The following is a 16,823-nucleotide window of genomic DNA, read 5'->3' on the forward strand; positions in this document are numbered from 1 at the left end:
GCAGTCCCTTGAAGCGAGCATGACTTGCTTCCACGCCAAAAAGGGATGAGTTCGCAGGTGGTTCAATAAAGAACCTAATATTCCAGATCCCGAACTACATCGTGAAGGGTGGAAGATGCCTGTGCTTGGATTTTTTAACGTGTGGTGGCCGTTGCACACCAGCCACCACAAGGGATTGACAGAGCTAGGTCTTGGTCCAGTGGCAAGGATTACCCAAGACTAACTGGAGACCTGCTCTGCTGCACAGACCGAGCGTGCACACATATCGCAGTGTGGGCTGGCCCGTGCTGCCCCTGGGCCCTCGCCTCTGATGGGCCCCAGATTCACGCCTCTCCTGGGCCCCGGTCACTTCCCTCTATGGACACTTGCAGCTCCTTCGCCCCTCCTGCTGTGCCTGCCCACACTGCAATCAGCAACCTGGCTTCGTAGCCGTCGCCCTCCTGCAGCTGCTCCCTGCAATGGTATGCCCCTGCACACTTCTCCCTCCAATGGCCCCGGCCTGCTGATGGTCTTGCAGGCTGACACCGCGCCGATTTCCGGGCCGGGCTGCCGCACGCTGCTCCCTCCATTATACACTTGTAGGATATACACACTTGTGTGGGGGCTCTCTATGGCCAGCCAGTATCCTGAAGGAAGGCCATCATATCTTGATTGCATCATCAATTGAGTCAGATTTTTGAAATGTTGAACACAGCATGCCTGTATTCTCTGATCAGTACCAAGTTATTGGTTTTCAAGACCAGGTTATTTGATATACACATTAAGCTATCTATAGGTAAGTGATTGATCTGGTAATTAAGCAGATAAAGAAGACTCTAGTTCAAAACATCACCCATCTGAAAGGTATAGTTGATTGTTAAAGCCTGGTTTAAGTAGCATAAGGGCTATTGGTTTCCCTGGCCTTCCAGCCGTGCTAACTGCGCTATTTGCAGCATAGTAGAAGTGTTACATTATGATCTCCAAATAGTCAGTTAAAAGGTTCTCTAGAAACTTGGTTACTTTCTTATTTTTGGGACAGTTTGAAGTAATAATGTAAGCTTTTGTATTGCTCATCATTATTCTGTATTCCAATTGCATCTGTATAATCAGAAACCTTGTAGATAACAGTTTCTGCTTTTTTTTTTAAAAGAGAGAGAACGTATGTTGAGAAGCCTATGCAAATTTAGATCCAAATGATTAAGTAAAATGATTTGTTTTAATCCTGTGGCATGCTATTCCCATTTACAGCATGCATAAGGATGTATGCTTCTGATCATTGGAGGTATGGATCTGCCCATATAAATTGTAATTTGCTATAAACGTGGATAGAGAGAGTTGGAAGACAGCCTGAATTATATATGCGTGACTTGATAACTGTGATTAAATGAGCAAATGACAAAAATCATTCATATATGTAAAATGAAAGCTTCTCAGCCCTAATGTAGAGAACATTCTCTTCTGGAGAATTAAAGGAAGGTTCAGACAGCAAGGGCTCTGCTCAAACCGGAAGTGCTGCTGAGCCAAACTATCCCTAAGACTTAAAAATGAGAAGTTTTGAAAGGAGATATTGATGAGAAACCAAGTGATGCATATCACATTCATGGAATTAATCTGGAAATCTTTAATTAAAATTCAGACTCAAATGGGAATGATAATGTCGGCCCAATTATGTCTTAACCAATGAAAGGCCATCTTGAATAATGGTCACCGTATTCAGCTGCATCCTTCTGTGGTACAGAATCTGAATAATGGCAGACTAATTATATTCAGGAAATTTATAAATAGAGGATTTAATTAGGAATCAAAAGAATCACAACTTACTGTGAGTGTTAAAGGATGTGCTTAGCTTATCTTTGTTTCCAGAGCAATTGGTATCCTGATGATGAGATCAACTAACATGGAATAAGCTGTAAAAGGAAATTCTCTATATAAGGAAACTGGTAAATCATGCCATTAGTGAGTGTGCACCCTGAAAGGGAGATGCTACCAGTTAATCTTAAAGCTTTTTACCCAAGACTGCTGAAAGACTGATGTGTACAGTTAGCACTGCAGTTTAGGACACTTTAGACATGTTCCCTGAATTAACTGTTTTACTAAGTATTGATTTTGAATAAATAGCTGAGATTCCCAATGTAATTTCCCACAGTAAAGATGTGTGAACAAGTCAGAGAGTTAATCAAGGAAAATTAACTAGCTGCTAAGTTCCACAATAAACCGTGGACAGACTTTTTTTAAGAGAATTTGGCAGAGGCATAGTTCAGTAAATGTTGAGTCTTATCGCAAAACAGAATAGGCAAGAAAATGTTACCAGACTCCCTAATCTGATTTGATGGAGGACATGTATCTAATTATTGGTCTCACTATAAATAGTTGACAATGTTTTAAACTAAAGCTTCTAACGGCTCAAATAATCAATACTGTGATGTTAGAAGTAACGTGGACAAGGAACAGGCTGCAAAAGAAGGAAAGATAACCAATTGAGAAGGATCTCAATCAATTTTATTACATTTCGTGATTTTACTAATATTCTAATTACAGGTCAGAAGAGATTAATTATTCCACCTTTGTAGCTGGTATAACCATACCAACTATGTTACTCATTTTAGAGGAATGGTTCAGCATTAATTTACATATACCCCAGGACTGTTATGTATGAAATGGTATGTACTCTGTACAACATGTCCCAAATGTGATTGAGTTTATCTTGGCACATAGTAAAGAAGGGCATATAATCTCCTGTAAATTGCATGAGTTGTATTCTCAAAATGGAGTTTTAGTAAAAGTGGCCACACAATAGTTAAAATGAATGCTGGGAAAACAAAATTAAATGAAACCCTGAAGATGTTTATTTGAACAAACATTCTTTACCAGTAATAAGGCAACTAGCATTAAGTACTGAGCTCAAGAACAGCTTGTTAGTGGGGCATAACAATGTCAGGCTCTATCTAATCCTGTGAGGATGCTTTCTTAAAGGAAAATTGAAAAGTTAGGGAGTAAAAAATAGAACGTGGTATGCATAGGCATCTGTGCTTCATTAACTTTGACGTCTTAAAGAAACTTTACATGACTGTTAGTAGTGATTGATGCCAAAAGAGTTGAATCCTTCATGTCACCAATTTTGGTCAATTGAATAGAAAGGGGGTTCACTTTGAAGTTACGGTATATAAGTGGGTGCTTGGCACACCTCTCAGCAGAATCTTTTTCTTTCTTGGGTGTCATTTCTCTTTGTATTTAGAATATTCTTTATCTTCTTCTATAGTAATCTTTATGCAGCAGACGTATACGGGTACTTTCACAAGTACAAAGTATATTCAGGACAGAGAGTAAGAGGTTATATAAGTCAATTACAGGCAGAGCTAAGTGTGTCACTTAACTGTACAAGTCAAGTGAGATCAAGAAAGCCAGCTAGCTCAGATACCATCAGTCGTGTATAAAGCGGATTCAGCTGAAACACAGAATACAAGTTGAGCAAATGACCCTACTATCCCCGAGAAGGAAAATCAACTCAACCATGCTGCTCATAAGGACAAAATAGTATACGCTCTTAATATTGATAACCACATGCACATAGACTCCAATCTATTCAATAGACTGGCCAGCTAATGCTATTAAGTATCTAAGGAGTTTACTCCTGGAGTAGTCTCAAATACTGATCTCAACCAATGTTTGAGATTCAGCAATCCAGTTAATGCTGAATTAGTGTTACATTGAGCTGACTTTACAACCTGTTATTCAACTGGTTAAGTAATCTCTAATAATTGTTATTCCAGTCGCTAGGGAACCCTGCCTATAATGATTGCTATCTATTAATGGTTTGTATACTCATTGTATAAATTTAAATAATGATAATTGTAATTTTGTGGTTAATAAATAGTTGTTGGTGCATGACTTGTCATGCAATTTCTTCTTTAATAATTTGGTAGCAAAGGGTTCATCATTCATTCACTCAATAGCTTGTGGGTATCCGAATTGATGGTTGGTGAGGTGAACTTGAATTCAATCTGAATTAGATGATGCAAGACAGTTCGGCAAACCAAACTTCGGCATAGTCACTCCTTGACTTAAACTAGGAAATAAAACCGAGATGGTTCTTTTATTGATAAGTTAAGGTGAGGAACTTAAGAATTTGTCTGGTTGTTTGATATATTTGTAGGGATACCGAAATCCAGTATTCTGACACGCAATGCAACAAGAAGATGTGGATTGTAAATCCAGGTCTAATGTCAGACTAGCCATTGATGAAGGGGAGAAAACAGAGGAAGAATTGTTGAAACAGACAAGTCATTACTATTCTCAAGCACCTTTTGTTGGGCAATTACAGAATGATATTAGCAATGGTCCAATAAGTATTACAAGTCATATCTCATCTTTTGGTGTGAGGAGATTCTTGTACATATACAAATTGCTATGGTAGCCATAAAAGTGTTAATAAACATTGATCTACTTCAAAGTAATTTAAAAAAAATTATCAATCCTTTGTTGCCCTGAGGACATTAGGCGTCAACCGCATCATGTGGGGTCAAGCAGGGCTATGTCATCTCACCAACGCTCTTCTCGATCTTCCTTGCTGCAATGCTCCATCTCACCCTCAGTAAGCTCCCTGCTGGAGTGGAGCTAATCTACAGGACAAATGGGAAACTGTTCAACCTCCGTTGCCTCCAGTCCAGATCCAAGGTCGTCTCATCCTCTGACATTGAATTACAGTACGCAGACAACGCTTGCGTCTGCGCACACTCGGAGGCCGAACTCCAAACCATCGTCAACACCTTCACAGAAGCATATGAGAGCATGGGCCTTACACTAAACATTCGTAAGACAAAGGTGCTGTACTAACCTGCCCCCTCCACACAGTACTGCCCCCCGATTATCAAGATCCACGACGAAGCCCTGGACAAGATGGACCAATTTCCATACCTCGGGAGTCTACTGTCAACAAGGGAAGACGTTAATGACGAAGTCCAACACAGCCTTCAGTGTGCCAATGCAGTCTTCGGTCACCTGAGGAAGAGAGTGTTTGAAGACCAGGACCTCAAATCTGACACCAAGTGATACCCACCCTCCTATATGCTTCAGAGACATGGACTATGTACAGCAGGCATCTCAAAGCACTGGAGAAGTAGCATCAACGCTGCCTCCACAAGATCCTGCAAATCCATTGGCAGGATAGACACACCAATGTCAGTGTACTTGCTCAGGCCAACATCCCCAGCATCAAACATTGACCATGCTCGATCAGCTCCAATGGACGGGCCACATCATCCGTATGCCCGATAGGAGATTCCCAAAACAAGCGCTCTACTCAAAGCTGCGATACGGCAAGCGAGCCCCAGGTGGACAGAGGAAACGCTTCAAGGACACCCTCAAAGCCTCCTTAAAAAAGTGCAACATCCCCACCGACACCTGGGAATCTCTGGCCCAAGACCGCTCAAAGTAGGGGAGAAGCATCTGGGAAGGCGCCGAATATCTCGAGTCTCTTCGCCGGGAGCAAGCGGAGGCCAAGCGCAAAGAGCGGAAGGAGCGCTCGACAACCTGAGATGTTCGCCGCCTTCCCAGATGCTTCTCCTCCACTTTAACCGGTCTTGGGCCAAGGACTCCCAGGTGGCGGTGGGGATGTTGCACTTCTTCAAGGAGGCTTTGAGGGTGTCCTTGAAGTGTTTCCTCTGCCCACCTGGGACTTGCTTGCGAACCTGAGTGTGCGCAGACACAAGCGTCATCTGCATGCTGTAATTCAATGACAGAGAATGGGACGACCTTGGAGCTGGTCTTGAGGCAACAGAGGCTGAACAATTTCCCGTTTGTTCTATAGATTAGCTCCACTCCAGCGGGGAGCTTATTGAGGGTGAGATGGAGCATTGTAGCAAGGAAGATAGAGAAGAGCATTGGTGAGATGACAGTCTTGCTTTATCCCAGTCTGCACGTGTATTGGGTCTGTGGTGGATCCGTTGGTCAGGATTACAGCTTGCATGTCATGGTGAAGCAGGCGGAGGATGGTGACAAACTTTTGAGGGCAGCCGAATTTGAGGAGGACACTCCATAATCCCTCATGGTTGACAGTGCCAAAGGCCTTTGTGAGGTCAAAGAAGGCCATATACAGAGATGCTGCTTCCTGAATTTCTCTTGAATTTGACGCGCGGTGAAGATCATGTCCATTGTACCCCATTGTGGGCGGAATCCGCATTGTGGCTCTGGGAGGAATTCTTTAGCCACTGGGAGAAGGCGACTGAGGAGGATTCTTACAATGACTTTCCCTGTGGCAGACAGCAGAGAAACTCCTCTAATTACTGCAATTGGACTTGTCACCTTTCTTGAAGATGGTCACGATTACAGCAACTCTGAGCTAGTTGGGCGTCTCAGAGACTTCCCTTGCGGGATAAACGAATGACCCTTCGGCTCACCCTAGCCCGGAACCAGTACACTATGGTCATTAATGCGTACGCCCCAACACTGATGAGACCAAAGAGGAATTCTACTCGAGCCTTGAATAATCCCTGTCCCAAGTCCCAACGGGCGACAAGCTGATCCTCCTTGGCGAATTTAACGCCAGAGTTGGAAAAGACACAGACCTCTGGGTAGGTGTGATTGACAGAGAGTGAGTAGGAAAAAACAACTCCAACGGTACCCTCCTCCTGACGAAATGCTTATAACATGGTCTTGTCATAACCAATACCTTGTTTCATCAGAGAGACAAGTAGTGGGATTTGTGCACTCAACCTCTGGATTGCTATTCCAGTACCATAACACAAGGTGACTGTATTCCAAGACCTCATACTATACATACTATTATAGTAGATGAACACCTGTGAACCTTATTAAATTAATACAAAAGTCAGCTTTGAAAATTATACACAAACAGCAGGATAGATCTTGTTTCTCTGATGATCTCTATATAGAGTTTACTGAGATGGCATGACAAAATGCAGCAACCAAAGCAATTCCAGGCACACTTACCGTCGAGAATTTACTTCAGAGGATTCATTGCAGGACAAGTTCCAGAGATCAGTCATTTCCAGCCGTGAATACTTGTAGGCCTTCCATGCTAGAGGAGAAAGCCAGTTCAGGGTCATAAAAGAGAACAGGCCTGAATTGTCAATTGGATGCTTGTGCCTGAAAGAAAAAGGTACCTTTTTAAACTATCAGCTGAAAGTGTCTTAACAATTTGACACTAGCCATACAAGTAAAGCTTTTTATCTGGATGATAATATATAAATTATGATTAAGATATTTTGTTCACTGTAGTGTTAGTATATATTGGTCCCATGTTTAATTGATACTATTCAATAGTATAGGAATGTTGCACTTAAATGTAATATTCCAGCAGGAATGTGTTCTTAGGAAGCCTTTTATGTTGTGCTGAATTGAAGGGAACAAGTTGAGCACCAGCAATAGTATTTAAAAATGGGCACCAACTTTATAAAAAGTTGAAATTTTGTTTGCATATGCAATACCCAATAAGGTAAATCAGAACAATTCCATATACCATGCGTCAATAACAAATTCCTCCTTTGACCCCTTATCTCCAACATCAAGTGCGAATGGACTTTTCAAAGATTGAGATGACATGCTCAGCCTCCTCCATCTTTCTCCACTGCTGCCCTGGCTCCTGTTAGCTTCTCCATATCACACTCCTGACCTCACCACCCTGCAGTTTCTCCCTCCTTCCCTCATTAAGCTCATCGTCTCCATAAGACCCACTGAGCACATCTTCAACTCTCTTCTGACCCAACTCCTTACCATAGCGTCCATTAATATCTCAATGAAGCTCCATGTAACATTTTACTATGTTAAAAGGTGCTGTATAAAAACGGAGGCTATCGTTGTTGACCTGAGAATATAGAGATTGAATGAAGATACATGTTGCCATGGAAAGGGCAAGAGCCTGTCTTCATTTTTCCAAAGGGCAGTCAAGGAAAGTACCTAATTGAACAGACCAAAAGTTTCTTTGAGTTTTGAAAATAATTTACCTCACCATCAGCACGATGATGAATTGTTGAAAAAAAGTGAAAATTCTTTGTTTCTGATATGTCCTTACTATACAGTGTAAATGCACACGAGGCCCATACTTGAGAAAAGGTCACTCTGTGACCAGTTATCTTTATTACCAAGACCTCAAGTGATGAAGGTGGATGGAGCTTCCCCTTTTATACCTGAAAATCCAGGTTAGGAGTGTCTCCCACAAGTTCACCCCCTTGTGGTCAATGTTCTCAAGGTGTACAACTTAAGTCAGCTTATACATGGGTTACAATGATAGTTGATTACATGACATCACCTCCCCCACAAAGTCTTATTGGGATCGCAGGTTAAGTTTCTCTGGTGGTTTACGCTCCCTTGCAGAGCTCTGGTTGTTGGGCGCTGGCCTGAGTGTCTGCTGTTTGTGGTGCCTCAGGCCTGTCCGGACTGCCGACAGTGACTGGGCTCTCCTCCACTTGGTTCCGGTGTTCGGTCACCTGTGGTGGAGTAAACTCTATGTCGTGTTCTTCCTCTGCTTCTTCTATGGGGTTGCTGAACCTCCTTTTAGTTTGATCCACGTGTTTGCGGCAGATTTGTCCACTGGTAAGGTTAACTACCAAAACCCTATTCCCCTCTTTGGCAATCACAGTGCCTGCAAGCCATTTGGGCCCTGCAGCGTAATTAAGGACAAAAACAGGGTCATTGACATCAATACATCGCGCCCTCGCATTCCTGTCATGGTAGTCACATTGTGACTGACGCCTGCTCTCAATAATTTCTTTCATAATAGGGTGTATAAGGGATAACCTGGTTTTGGGCGTCTTTTTCATTAGCAGCTCTGTGGGTGGAACCCCTGTGAGCAAGTGTGGTCGGGATCTATTGGCCAACAGGAGGCATGATAAGCGACTTTGTAGGGAACCCCCTTGGATTCTGAGCATCCCCTGTTTGATTATCTGCACTGCTCATTCCGCCTGGCCGTTTGAGGCCGGCTTGAACGGTGCCATTCTGACACGGTTGATTCCATTGCCTGCCATGAAGTCCTGGATTTCAGTGCTTGTGAAGCACAGGCCATTGTCGCTGACCAAGACATCCGGTAGACCATGGGCGGCGAACATTGCCCGTAGACTTTCTACCGTGGCAAAGGATGTGCTTGAATTTAAAAAAGCACACTCAATCCATTTGGAGTAGGCGTCTACTACAACCAAAAACATTTTTGCCATGAAAGGACCTGCGTAGTCCACATGGATGCGTGACCATGGCCTGGCAGGCCAGGACCAGGGGCTAAGGGGGGCTTCCCTGGGTGCGTTGCCCAGCTGAGCACACGTGTTGCACCTGCGAACACAAAGTTCCAGGTCTACATCTATTCCTGGCCACCAAATGTGTGACCTGGCAATTGCTTTCATCATGACAATGCCCGGGTGCTCCTTGTGAAGTTCTCTGATAAACACCTGTCTGCCCCTCTGGGGAATGACTACTCGGTTTCCCCACAGTAGGCAATCGGCCTGAATCGAGAGTTCATCCTTGCGCCTGTGAAATGGTTTAAATTTCTCAGGGCATGCCCCGTACGTGACTGTCCAGTCCCCATTCAGGACACATTTCTTAACTAAAGACAGTAGCGGGTCTTTATTTATCCAGACTTTAATCTGACGTGCTGTCACAGGTGAGCCTCCGCTTTCAAAAGCTTCAACGGCCATGACCATCTCAGCATCATGCTCAGTTGCCCCCTCAGTGGTGGCTAGTGGGAGCCTGCTGAGTGCATCGGCACAGTTTTCAGTGCCTGGTCTGTGCCGAATTGTGTAGTCATAGGCAGCTAACGTAAGTGCCCACCTCTGTATGCGGGCCGATGCATTCGCATTTATGGCCTTGTTGTCGACCAAAAGGGACGTTAGGAGTTTGTGATCTGTCTCCAGCTCAAATTTCCTGCCAAACAGGTACTGGTGCATTTTTTTTACTGCATATACACATGCTAGTACTTCCTTTTCTACCATCCCTAGCCCCTTTCTGCCTGCGACAGACTTCTGGAGGCATAAGCTACCGGCTGTAACTGACCATTGGCATTCATATGCTGCAACATACACCCGACACCATAGGACGAGTTTCTTACATGGGTCATATAACGTTAACAGTTTGTTGGAGCATAACAAATTGCGTGCTCTATCAAAAGCCCTTTCCTGGCTGTCCCCCCAGACCCAATCGCGACCTTTGCGTAGGAGTACGTGTAGCGGCTCTAACAGCGTGCTCAATTTGGGAAGAAAGTTACAAAATAGTTCAGGAGCCCCAGGAACAAATGCAGCTCCGTCGTGTTACGGGGTCTGGGTGCTCTCTGGATCGCTTCCATTTTGGACGCAGTGGTTCTGATCACTGCTACCCTCCTCCCCAGGAATTCAACCTCTGAAGCTAAGAAGACGCACTTCGCCTTTTTCAGTCGCAGCCCTACCCGGTCCAGTCTGCGTAGCACCTCCTCCAGGTTGTGGAGGTGTTCTTCAGTATTGCGACCCGTGATGAGGATGTCGTCTTGAAAAACCACCATCCTTGGAATCGACTTGAGGAGGCTTTCCATATTTTGCTGAAAGATCGCGGCGGCCGAACGAATCCCGAATGGACATCTGTTATACTTGAGCAACCCCTTGTGTGTCGTGATGGTGGTCAGCTTCTTCGACTCACTCACCAGCTCCTGAGTCATGTAAGCTGAGGTCAGGTCCAATTTTGAAAAAAGTTTGCCACCGGATAGCGTCGCAAAGAGGTCCCCCGCTCTTGGTAGCGGGTACTGGTCTTGGAGTGACACCCCATTGATGGTGGCCTTGTAATCGCCACATATCCTGACCGACCCATCCGCCTTGAGCACCGGCATGATTGGGCTCGCCCAGTCACTGAATTCGACTGGCGAGATGATGCCTTCCCTCAGCAGACGGTCCAATTCACATTCTATCGTTTCCCGTATCATGTACGGCACTGCCCTGGCCTTGTGGTATACTGGCTTGGCCCCCATGAAAGTGCCGATGCCGGGTTGAAATAATGAGTCAAATTTGTCCAGGACCTGTGAGCATGATACTCGCTCCATAGAAGAAATTGCATTGACAGTGCCCCATTTCCAGTTCATGACAGCAAGCCAACTCCTCCCCAGTAGTGCGGACCGTCCCCCGGGACAATCCAGAGTGGCAACCTGTTCTCCGAATCTTTGTGCGTCACGACTACCGTGGCGCTGCCTAGCACCGGAATGATCTCCTTTGTATATGTCCGTAACTGTGCGTCAATCAGCAATAATTTTGGCCTCCTGGCCTTGGACACCCACAACCTTTCGAACTGTTTGATACTCATCAGGAGCTGGCTGGCCCCGTGTCTAGCTCCATTAATACTGGGATGCCATTGAGGAGCATTTTCATCATTATCGGTGGCGTACTGGTATATGAGCTGTATATGTGCTCCACATGAACTCGCTGAACTTCAGCTTCCAGCGATTTTCCCCAGTATTCATTTCGCCTCATAGGGCTTACATCGGGCCCGTACTCCTCGTACATCAACCTGGCTGCAAGCTTCCTGCACATACGCGCCAAGTGACCGCTGACGTTTCAGTTTCTGCAGGTGTATTGCTGATACCTGCAAGCTCGGGCTGTGTGTTTGCCTCCACACCTCCAGCATGAGCTGGAGGCCCCGTTGTTGGAAACAAAAGGTCCATTACCAGTTGATCATCTCTGACTGTCCCTGTAACTGTCCTTAAGCGCACCATTAACAGGTGTTGATGGCCCCATTGTCCATTGCGATGGCATGAATCGCCGTTCAGCTAGCCATTGTCTCTGCTGAAATACCCCTTTGGGTTCGACTATATGCTGGGGCATGTCCAATTGCCCTTGTCTGCCTAGAGAACTGTGTGCAGCGTTAACAATGTTGACTCCCTGGTCATTTGCCGCATTTGAGCCAAGATTTTTGTCATACATCATTCTGATCTCTTTCTCCCCTGAGGTAAATGTCTGGGCCATCCGAGCCGCCACTTCCAAGGTCAAGTCTTTGGTCTCAATCAGTTTCCTGAAAACCCCAGCGTGCCCGATGCCCTCAATAAAAAAGTCTCGCAGCATCTCCGCTCTGCATGCATCTGGGAACTTATATAGTGATAGAGAATTCAAACAGGCTGCATTTAGACAGGTTGAGAAAACACAGATTCCCATGTCTACATGCTACTGAGCACATTGCATTAAGTCATCAATCAACTTGACATTTCAGGACCTTTGACAGTGAGCCCCAATTCAGGGTTAAGAATATATCAATTGAGCCAATAAGGTCAAAGGAGGCGAGTTCTTTTCTGTAAATTGAACCAGGTATAAGTACAGCCATTTTGACCATGTGGTCTCAGAAGGACAAAGGCTTGGCTTAAAGCCAGAAGCTTGTTGCTGCTGCCAGAATAAAGTTACATTAAAACTGCAATCGGAGTTCGTATTTCATTGGAAATTAAGAGATCTAACAATTTTGCCGCCACAAACAGCCTGCCAACAGAAAGGAACAGAGGAGGTCCTGGAGTATGACGAGCGGTTTAGATGCACATGGCTAGAACATTTGGGTATGAATAATACGGATGAGAAAATGGACGAACAAGTGTTTGGACCCCTGAAAGCAGCTTTCGTGGCAGGTCTAAAGCCAGAACTGTCCAAAATGCTTAAGGTAGTGTTACCGGACTGGGAAGGTGGAGGAACTACCTTTGCAGCATTGGTGGATCGATGTAACCAATTAGATCGGGATATGGGATCTAAAGTCCGAGCTGTACAGGCTATGGGATGGAAATCCCAGGATTCCGATAAACAGTCATTAGGAAAATTACCTGGAAAATGTCATTATTGTGGGAAAGAAGGTCACTGGGCCAAGACGTGCAGGGCAAAACAGCAAGGTCGTGGCCGGGGAAGAGGACGCAGCCAGGGATACAATTCAGCCAACAAGCCAGGCTTGTCACAAGATAACGACCTCATAGAAGCATTTAAGCGACTGACAATACAACAACAGAAGGAGTTACTTGGGATAGCAAAAAACGATTAGAGCCCACCCTGGCCCCCCTCCTCGCACTAATACAACAGAGGGGAGATGGGCTATATATAACTGTGAGGGTGGGCGATAAGGATGTGGACTGTCTTTTAGACACAGGGGCGGAATTAACATGCTTACCCCTACAATATGGAGACTTTTTGCCGTTGGATGGTAGGGCACGTATAGCCTATGGAGTTGGGGGCCATAAAATGGAAATTAAAAGGACAACACCGGTACTTATAGGGCTGGGTCCACATGAACTAACCACGCCTGTCTGGATAGGCCCAGTAGATCAACCCCTTTTGGGAATGGACGTTCTAATCCAAGTAGATTCATCGTTGCATTTTGAGGATGGTCAGGTGACATGGTCAATTAGAACTTTGAAGAAAGAAGAATTGAAGGAACACCCGATATGGGCTAAAGAACGATTGTGGCCGACTCCAGATGGAGCCTGCGTTATTTACTGGGACCAAGCCTCCATGCACTAAACAGTATTCCATCAGTCCAACTGCCATCGCAGGAATCTTACCGGTTATTCAGCAATTGGAGAAACAAGGGGTGCTTATTAAAACGCATAGCTCCTCCAATAGCCCCGTGTGGCCGGTACAGAAATCTAATGAGACTTGGCGTTTGACTGTCGATTATAGGAAAGCTAACCAGTGTATTGATCAAAAAGCTCCTTTGGTCGTAGATCCCTCCACCATTTTTAATGTCCTCAAATCGGAACATAAATATTTCTTGGTTATAGATATGGCCAACGGATTTTGGTCGATGCTTCTGACACTGGAGGTTCGACAGTGGTTTGCTTTCACTGTCCAAGGACAACAGTATACTTGGACCCGGTTACCGCAGCATTTCCACAACAGCCCTACAGTATTCCACATGGCTTTACAAAGCCATTTGCGAGAATTACCTCCCCTGTCATCCACAGTCATCCAATATGTAGACGATATCCTGCGAGCTTCAAACACGGAAGAACAGCATGAACAAGATTTACGAGCTTTGCTGGACCACCTTTGGCTGAAAGGACATAAAGCCAGCATCGACAAAGCACAAATATCCCAAGAAGAGGTTGTATACCTGGGATAAAAGATTTCACAAGGAAAGGGAGAACTTACCCAGGATAAAATTGCAGCCATTCGGACTGCTAAAAAACCCACCACTATTCAGGAACTAAGGTCTTTTTTGGGATTGTGCAACTTTAACAGAAATTGGATTGACTCCTTCACACAACTTGCTCAGCCATTGAATGATATCTTAAAGGGGAAACGAGCCTCTAAAGAAGCCATCACCCTCACTAAGGAACAGCAAGAGGCCTTCCCGAGTTTCAAAAAGGCTTTGTGTTCGGCACCGGCTCTGGGAATCCCCGACAGTGGTAAGCCATTTACCCAGTTTGTCCATGAGAACGAAGGATATATGACAGCTATACTGATACAAGAGCATGGGGATCGGCAAAGACCTATTGGCTATTATTCGGCAAAACTGGTTGCGGTAGCCCTCGGATGGGAAAGTTGCCTAAGAGCCATGGAAGCTACATGTCGAGCGGTAATGATCACTGCAGGTCTAGTCCTCGACCAAAAGCTGATTGTCAAGTGTCCCCACACCGTCCATGCTTTGCTGTCTATGAATAGAATGTCTCAGGTGACGGCAGCTAGATGGACCCGCTGGACAGCAGTTTTGGAAGCTCCTAATCTCCATATCGTCCGGGCCACCCCGGTTAATCCCACAACTATGCTCCCGATGTCAGAATCGAGGGAGCAAGAGGGGGGAGAATGTGAAGAGCATGACTGCGTGGAGATTTTAAAAGAAACAGAAGAAGCAGCCTTAGCAGCAGAGGAGCCTCTGCACAACCCAGACCTCATCCTGTTTACAGATGGTTCCTCCTTTGTTGACAATGGTACCAGAAAAGCAGGATGGGCAGTTACAACCTGAGATGAGGTAGTAGCAAAAGGATGTTTACCCTCAGGAACGTCAGCACAACAGGCCGAGTTACGGGCCCTGTCAGAAGCATGTCGAATAGCAGAAGGACAGACAGCTAATGTCTACACAGATTCGCGTTATGCTTTTGGAATCGCTCACGACTTTGGTCTGTTATGGCGGAAAAGAGGATTCCTCATTGTTGCTGGTACACCTATCCGAAATGGAAAAGAAGTCCGAGACTTACTAGAGGCCATACAATTACCTCAGGAAGTGTCCATCCTGAAGTGTAAGGCCCATACCAAGGAAAATACCACAGAAGCACAGGGAAATGCCCTAGCCGACCAGGCAGCTAAAGATGCCGCCTCACAGGGCGTTCCCCCAGAAGAACCAACACAGATGTGCAGATTGAAAGCACTCAGGACTCTGACATGAGACCTTCAAACAATGCAAGGCGAGTGCTCCCGAGAGGAAAAGCGGACATGGATTGAGGCAGGAATTAAGCTATGTGAAGATGGTGTCTGGAGACAAAGAGTTACCGACAAGCCAGTTGCGCCACAAGCGCTGATGCCTTTTTTCGCCCAACAGATCCACTCGTGGGGACACTTGGCCTCACAACAGATGACGGCACGGTTCCAGAAAAGCTGGTGGGGTCGGGGATTTAAAAAACACGCCCAGCTGGTAGTAGACCGCTGTGTGGTCTGTCAGAAAAATTATTCTGGACCCATCACGGTAATGCCCCAACTGAGGCCCCCTGCCCCTGTCGGACCATTCCTGCATCTACAGGTTGATTATATATCTCTCCCTCCATGCCAAGGATACACTAACATTCTTGTCATGGTCGACAGATTCTCTAGATGGGTAGAAGCTGTCCCAGCTAAAAGAGCCACAGCCAATCACACTGCAAAGGTCTTGTGTAAGAATTATATTCCCCGATGGGGAGTCCCGAGTAGCATTGACTCAGATCAGGGAACACACTTCACAGGTGCTGTCTGCCAAGAAGACTGTAGGTTACTGAACATTACGTGGGATTTACACTGTCCTTATCATCCACAATCATCAGGACAAGTAGAGCGAATGAATCGAACTCTGAAACAACAGCTTGCCAAATATCACCAACAAGGAACACCATGGCCCCAGGCACTACCAATAGTGCTATGTAGCATTAGGGCAACCCCGAACAGAACTACAGGTCTAAGCCCATTTGAAATTATAACAGGAAGACCCATGTCACTGCCAGGAACTATCGATTTAAGGAAAGCTGATGTTCACTTAATGAGTGACACTTTGTTATCATACTGTCAGAACCTAACCAATGCTATTAGTTCTGTTTCCCGACAGGTATCGGCAGCTTGGGATAATCCACCCGAAGGAGGACACGACATCATCCCGGGAGTCTGGGTGTATGTGAAAAAGTTGCATAAAGAACCTTTGGGTGCCAAGTGGGAGGGACCTTATCAAGTGTTATTGACCACCCAGGCAGCTGTTAAAGTCCAAGGAAAGAAAGCCTGGATCCACGCTTCACACGTTAAATGAACACCCGTAACTGAAGCTGAAATCTAATAAGGGCAATTACTTTTTGCCAAAATGTATAAATTTGCTGTAGTACTGATTGTAGGTATTCTAGGCATCGGCCTACTTCTTACTAGCCGACCCTCTGCACCAAAGGGAAATAATAGGGTAGCAAGGGAATTATAGTAACTGCTCCCGGAATTATAATATAATCAAGCCACGGAACCGTCCAAACTGGGCCGATGTGGGAATTTTTAACGTAACGGGGATTCTGAATCAAACAGATGGAAAAGCCTGGACAGGCCCTGGAATGTTGCTGACAAAGAAACAGCTAACCTACATTGTCTATAATGGCACCTATTGGGTGTGTGGCCACAAGGCCTACCCTTGGCTGCCCCAGAATTGGACGGGATCCTGCTATTTAGCCTACATTGTGCCTTATATGTATCATATAGAGT

The 16,823-nt window shown here is 45.3% G+C and overlaps 1 protein-coding gene across 3 annotated transcripts in view; it reads right to left on the reverse strand.

Moving 5' to 3' along the window:
* LOC139265700 (ATP-binding cassette sub-family C member 5-like) overlaps nt 1-16,823 on the reverse strand; it is a 315,900-nt gene that overhangs the window by 234,402 nt on the left and 64,675 nt on the right. For all 3 annotated transcript variants that reach the window (XR_011593604.1, XR_011593603.1, XM_070882951.1), the window contains exon 4: nt 6,928-7,083. Coding sequence is in view for 1 of the 3 variants with exons in the window: in XM_070882951.1 (XP_070739052.1) it covers nt 6,928-7,083 (156 nt within the window). In the remaining 2 variants the exon portion in view is untranslated. The remainder of the gene's footprint in view (nt 1-6,927; nt 7,084-16,823) is intronic.

This window comes from Pristiophorus japonicus, chromosome 6 (assembly GCF_044704955.1).
Source record: "Pristiophorus japonicus isolate sPriJap1 chromosome 6, sPriJap1.hap1, whole genome shotgun sequence".
In the NCBI taxonomy this organism is placed as follows: domain Eukaryota; kingdom Metazoa; phylum Chordata; class Chondrichthyes; family Pristiophoridae; genus Pristiophorus; species Pristiophorus japonicus.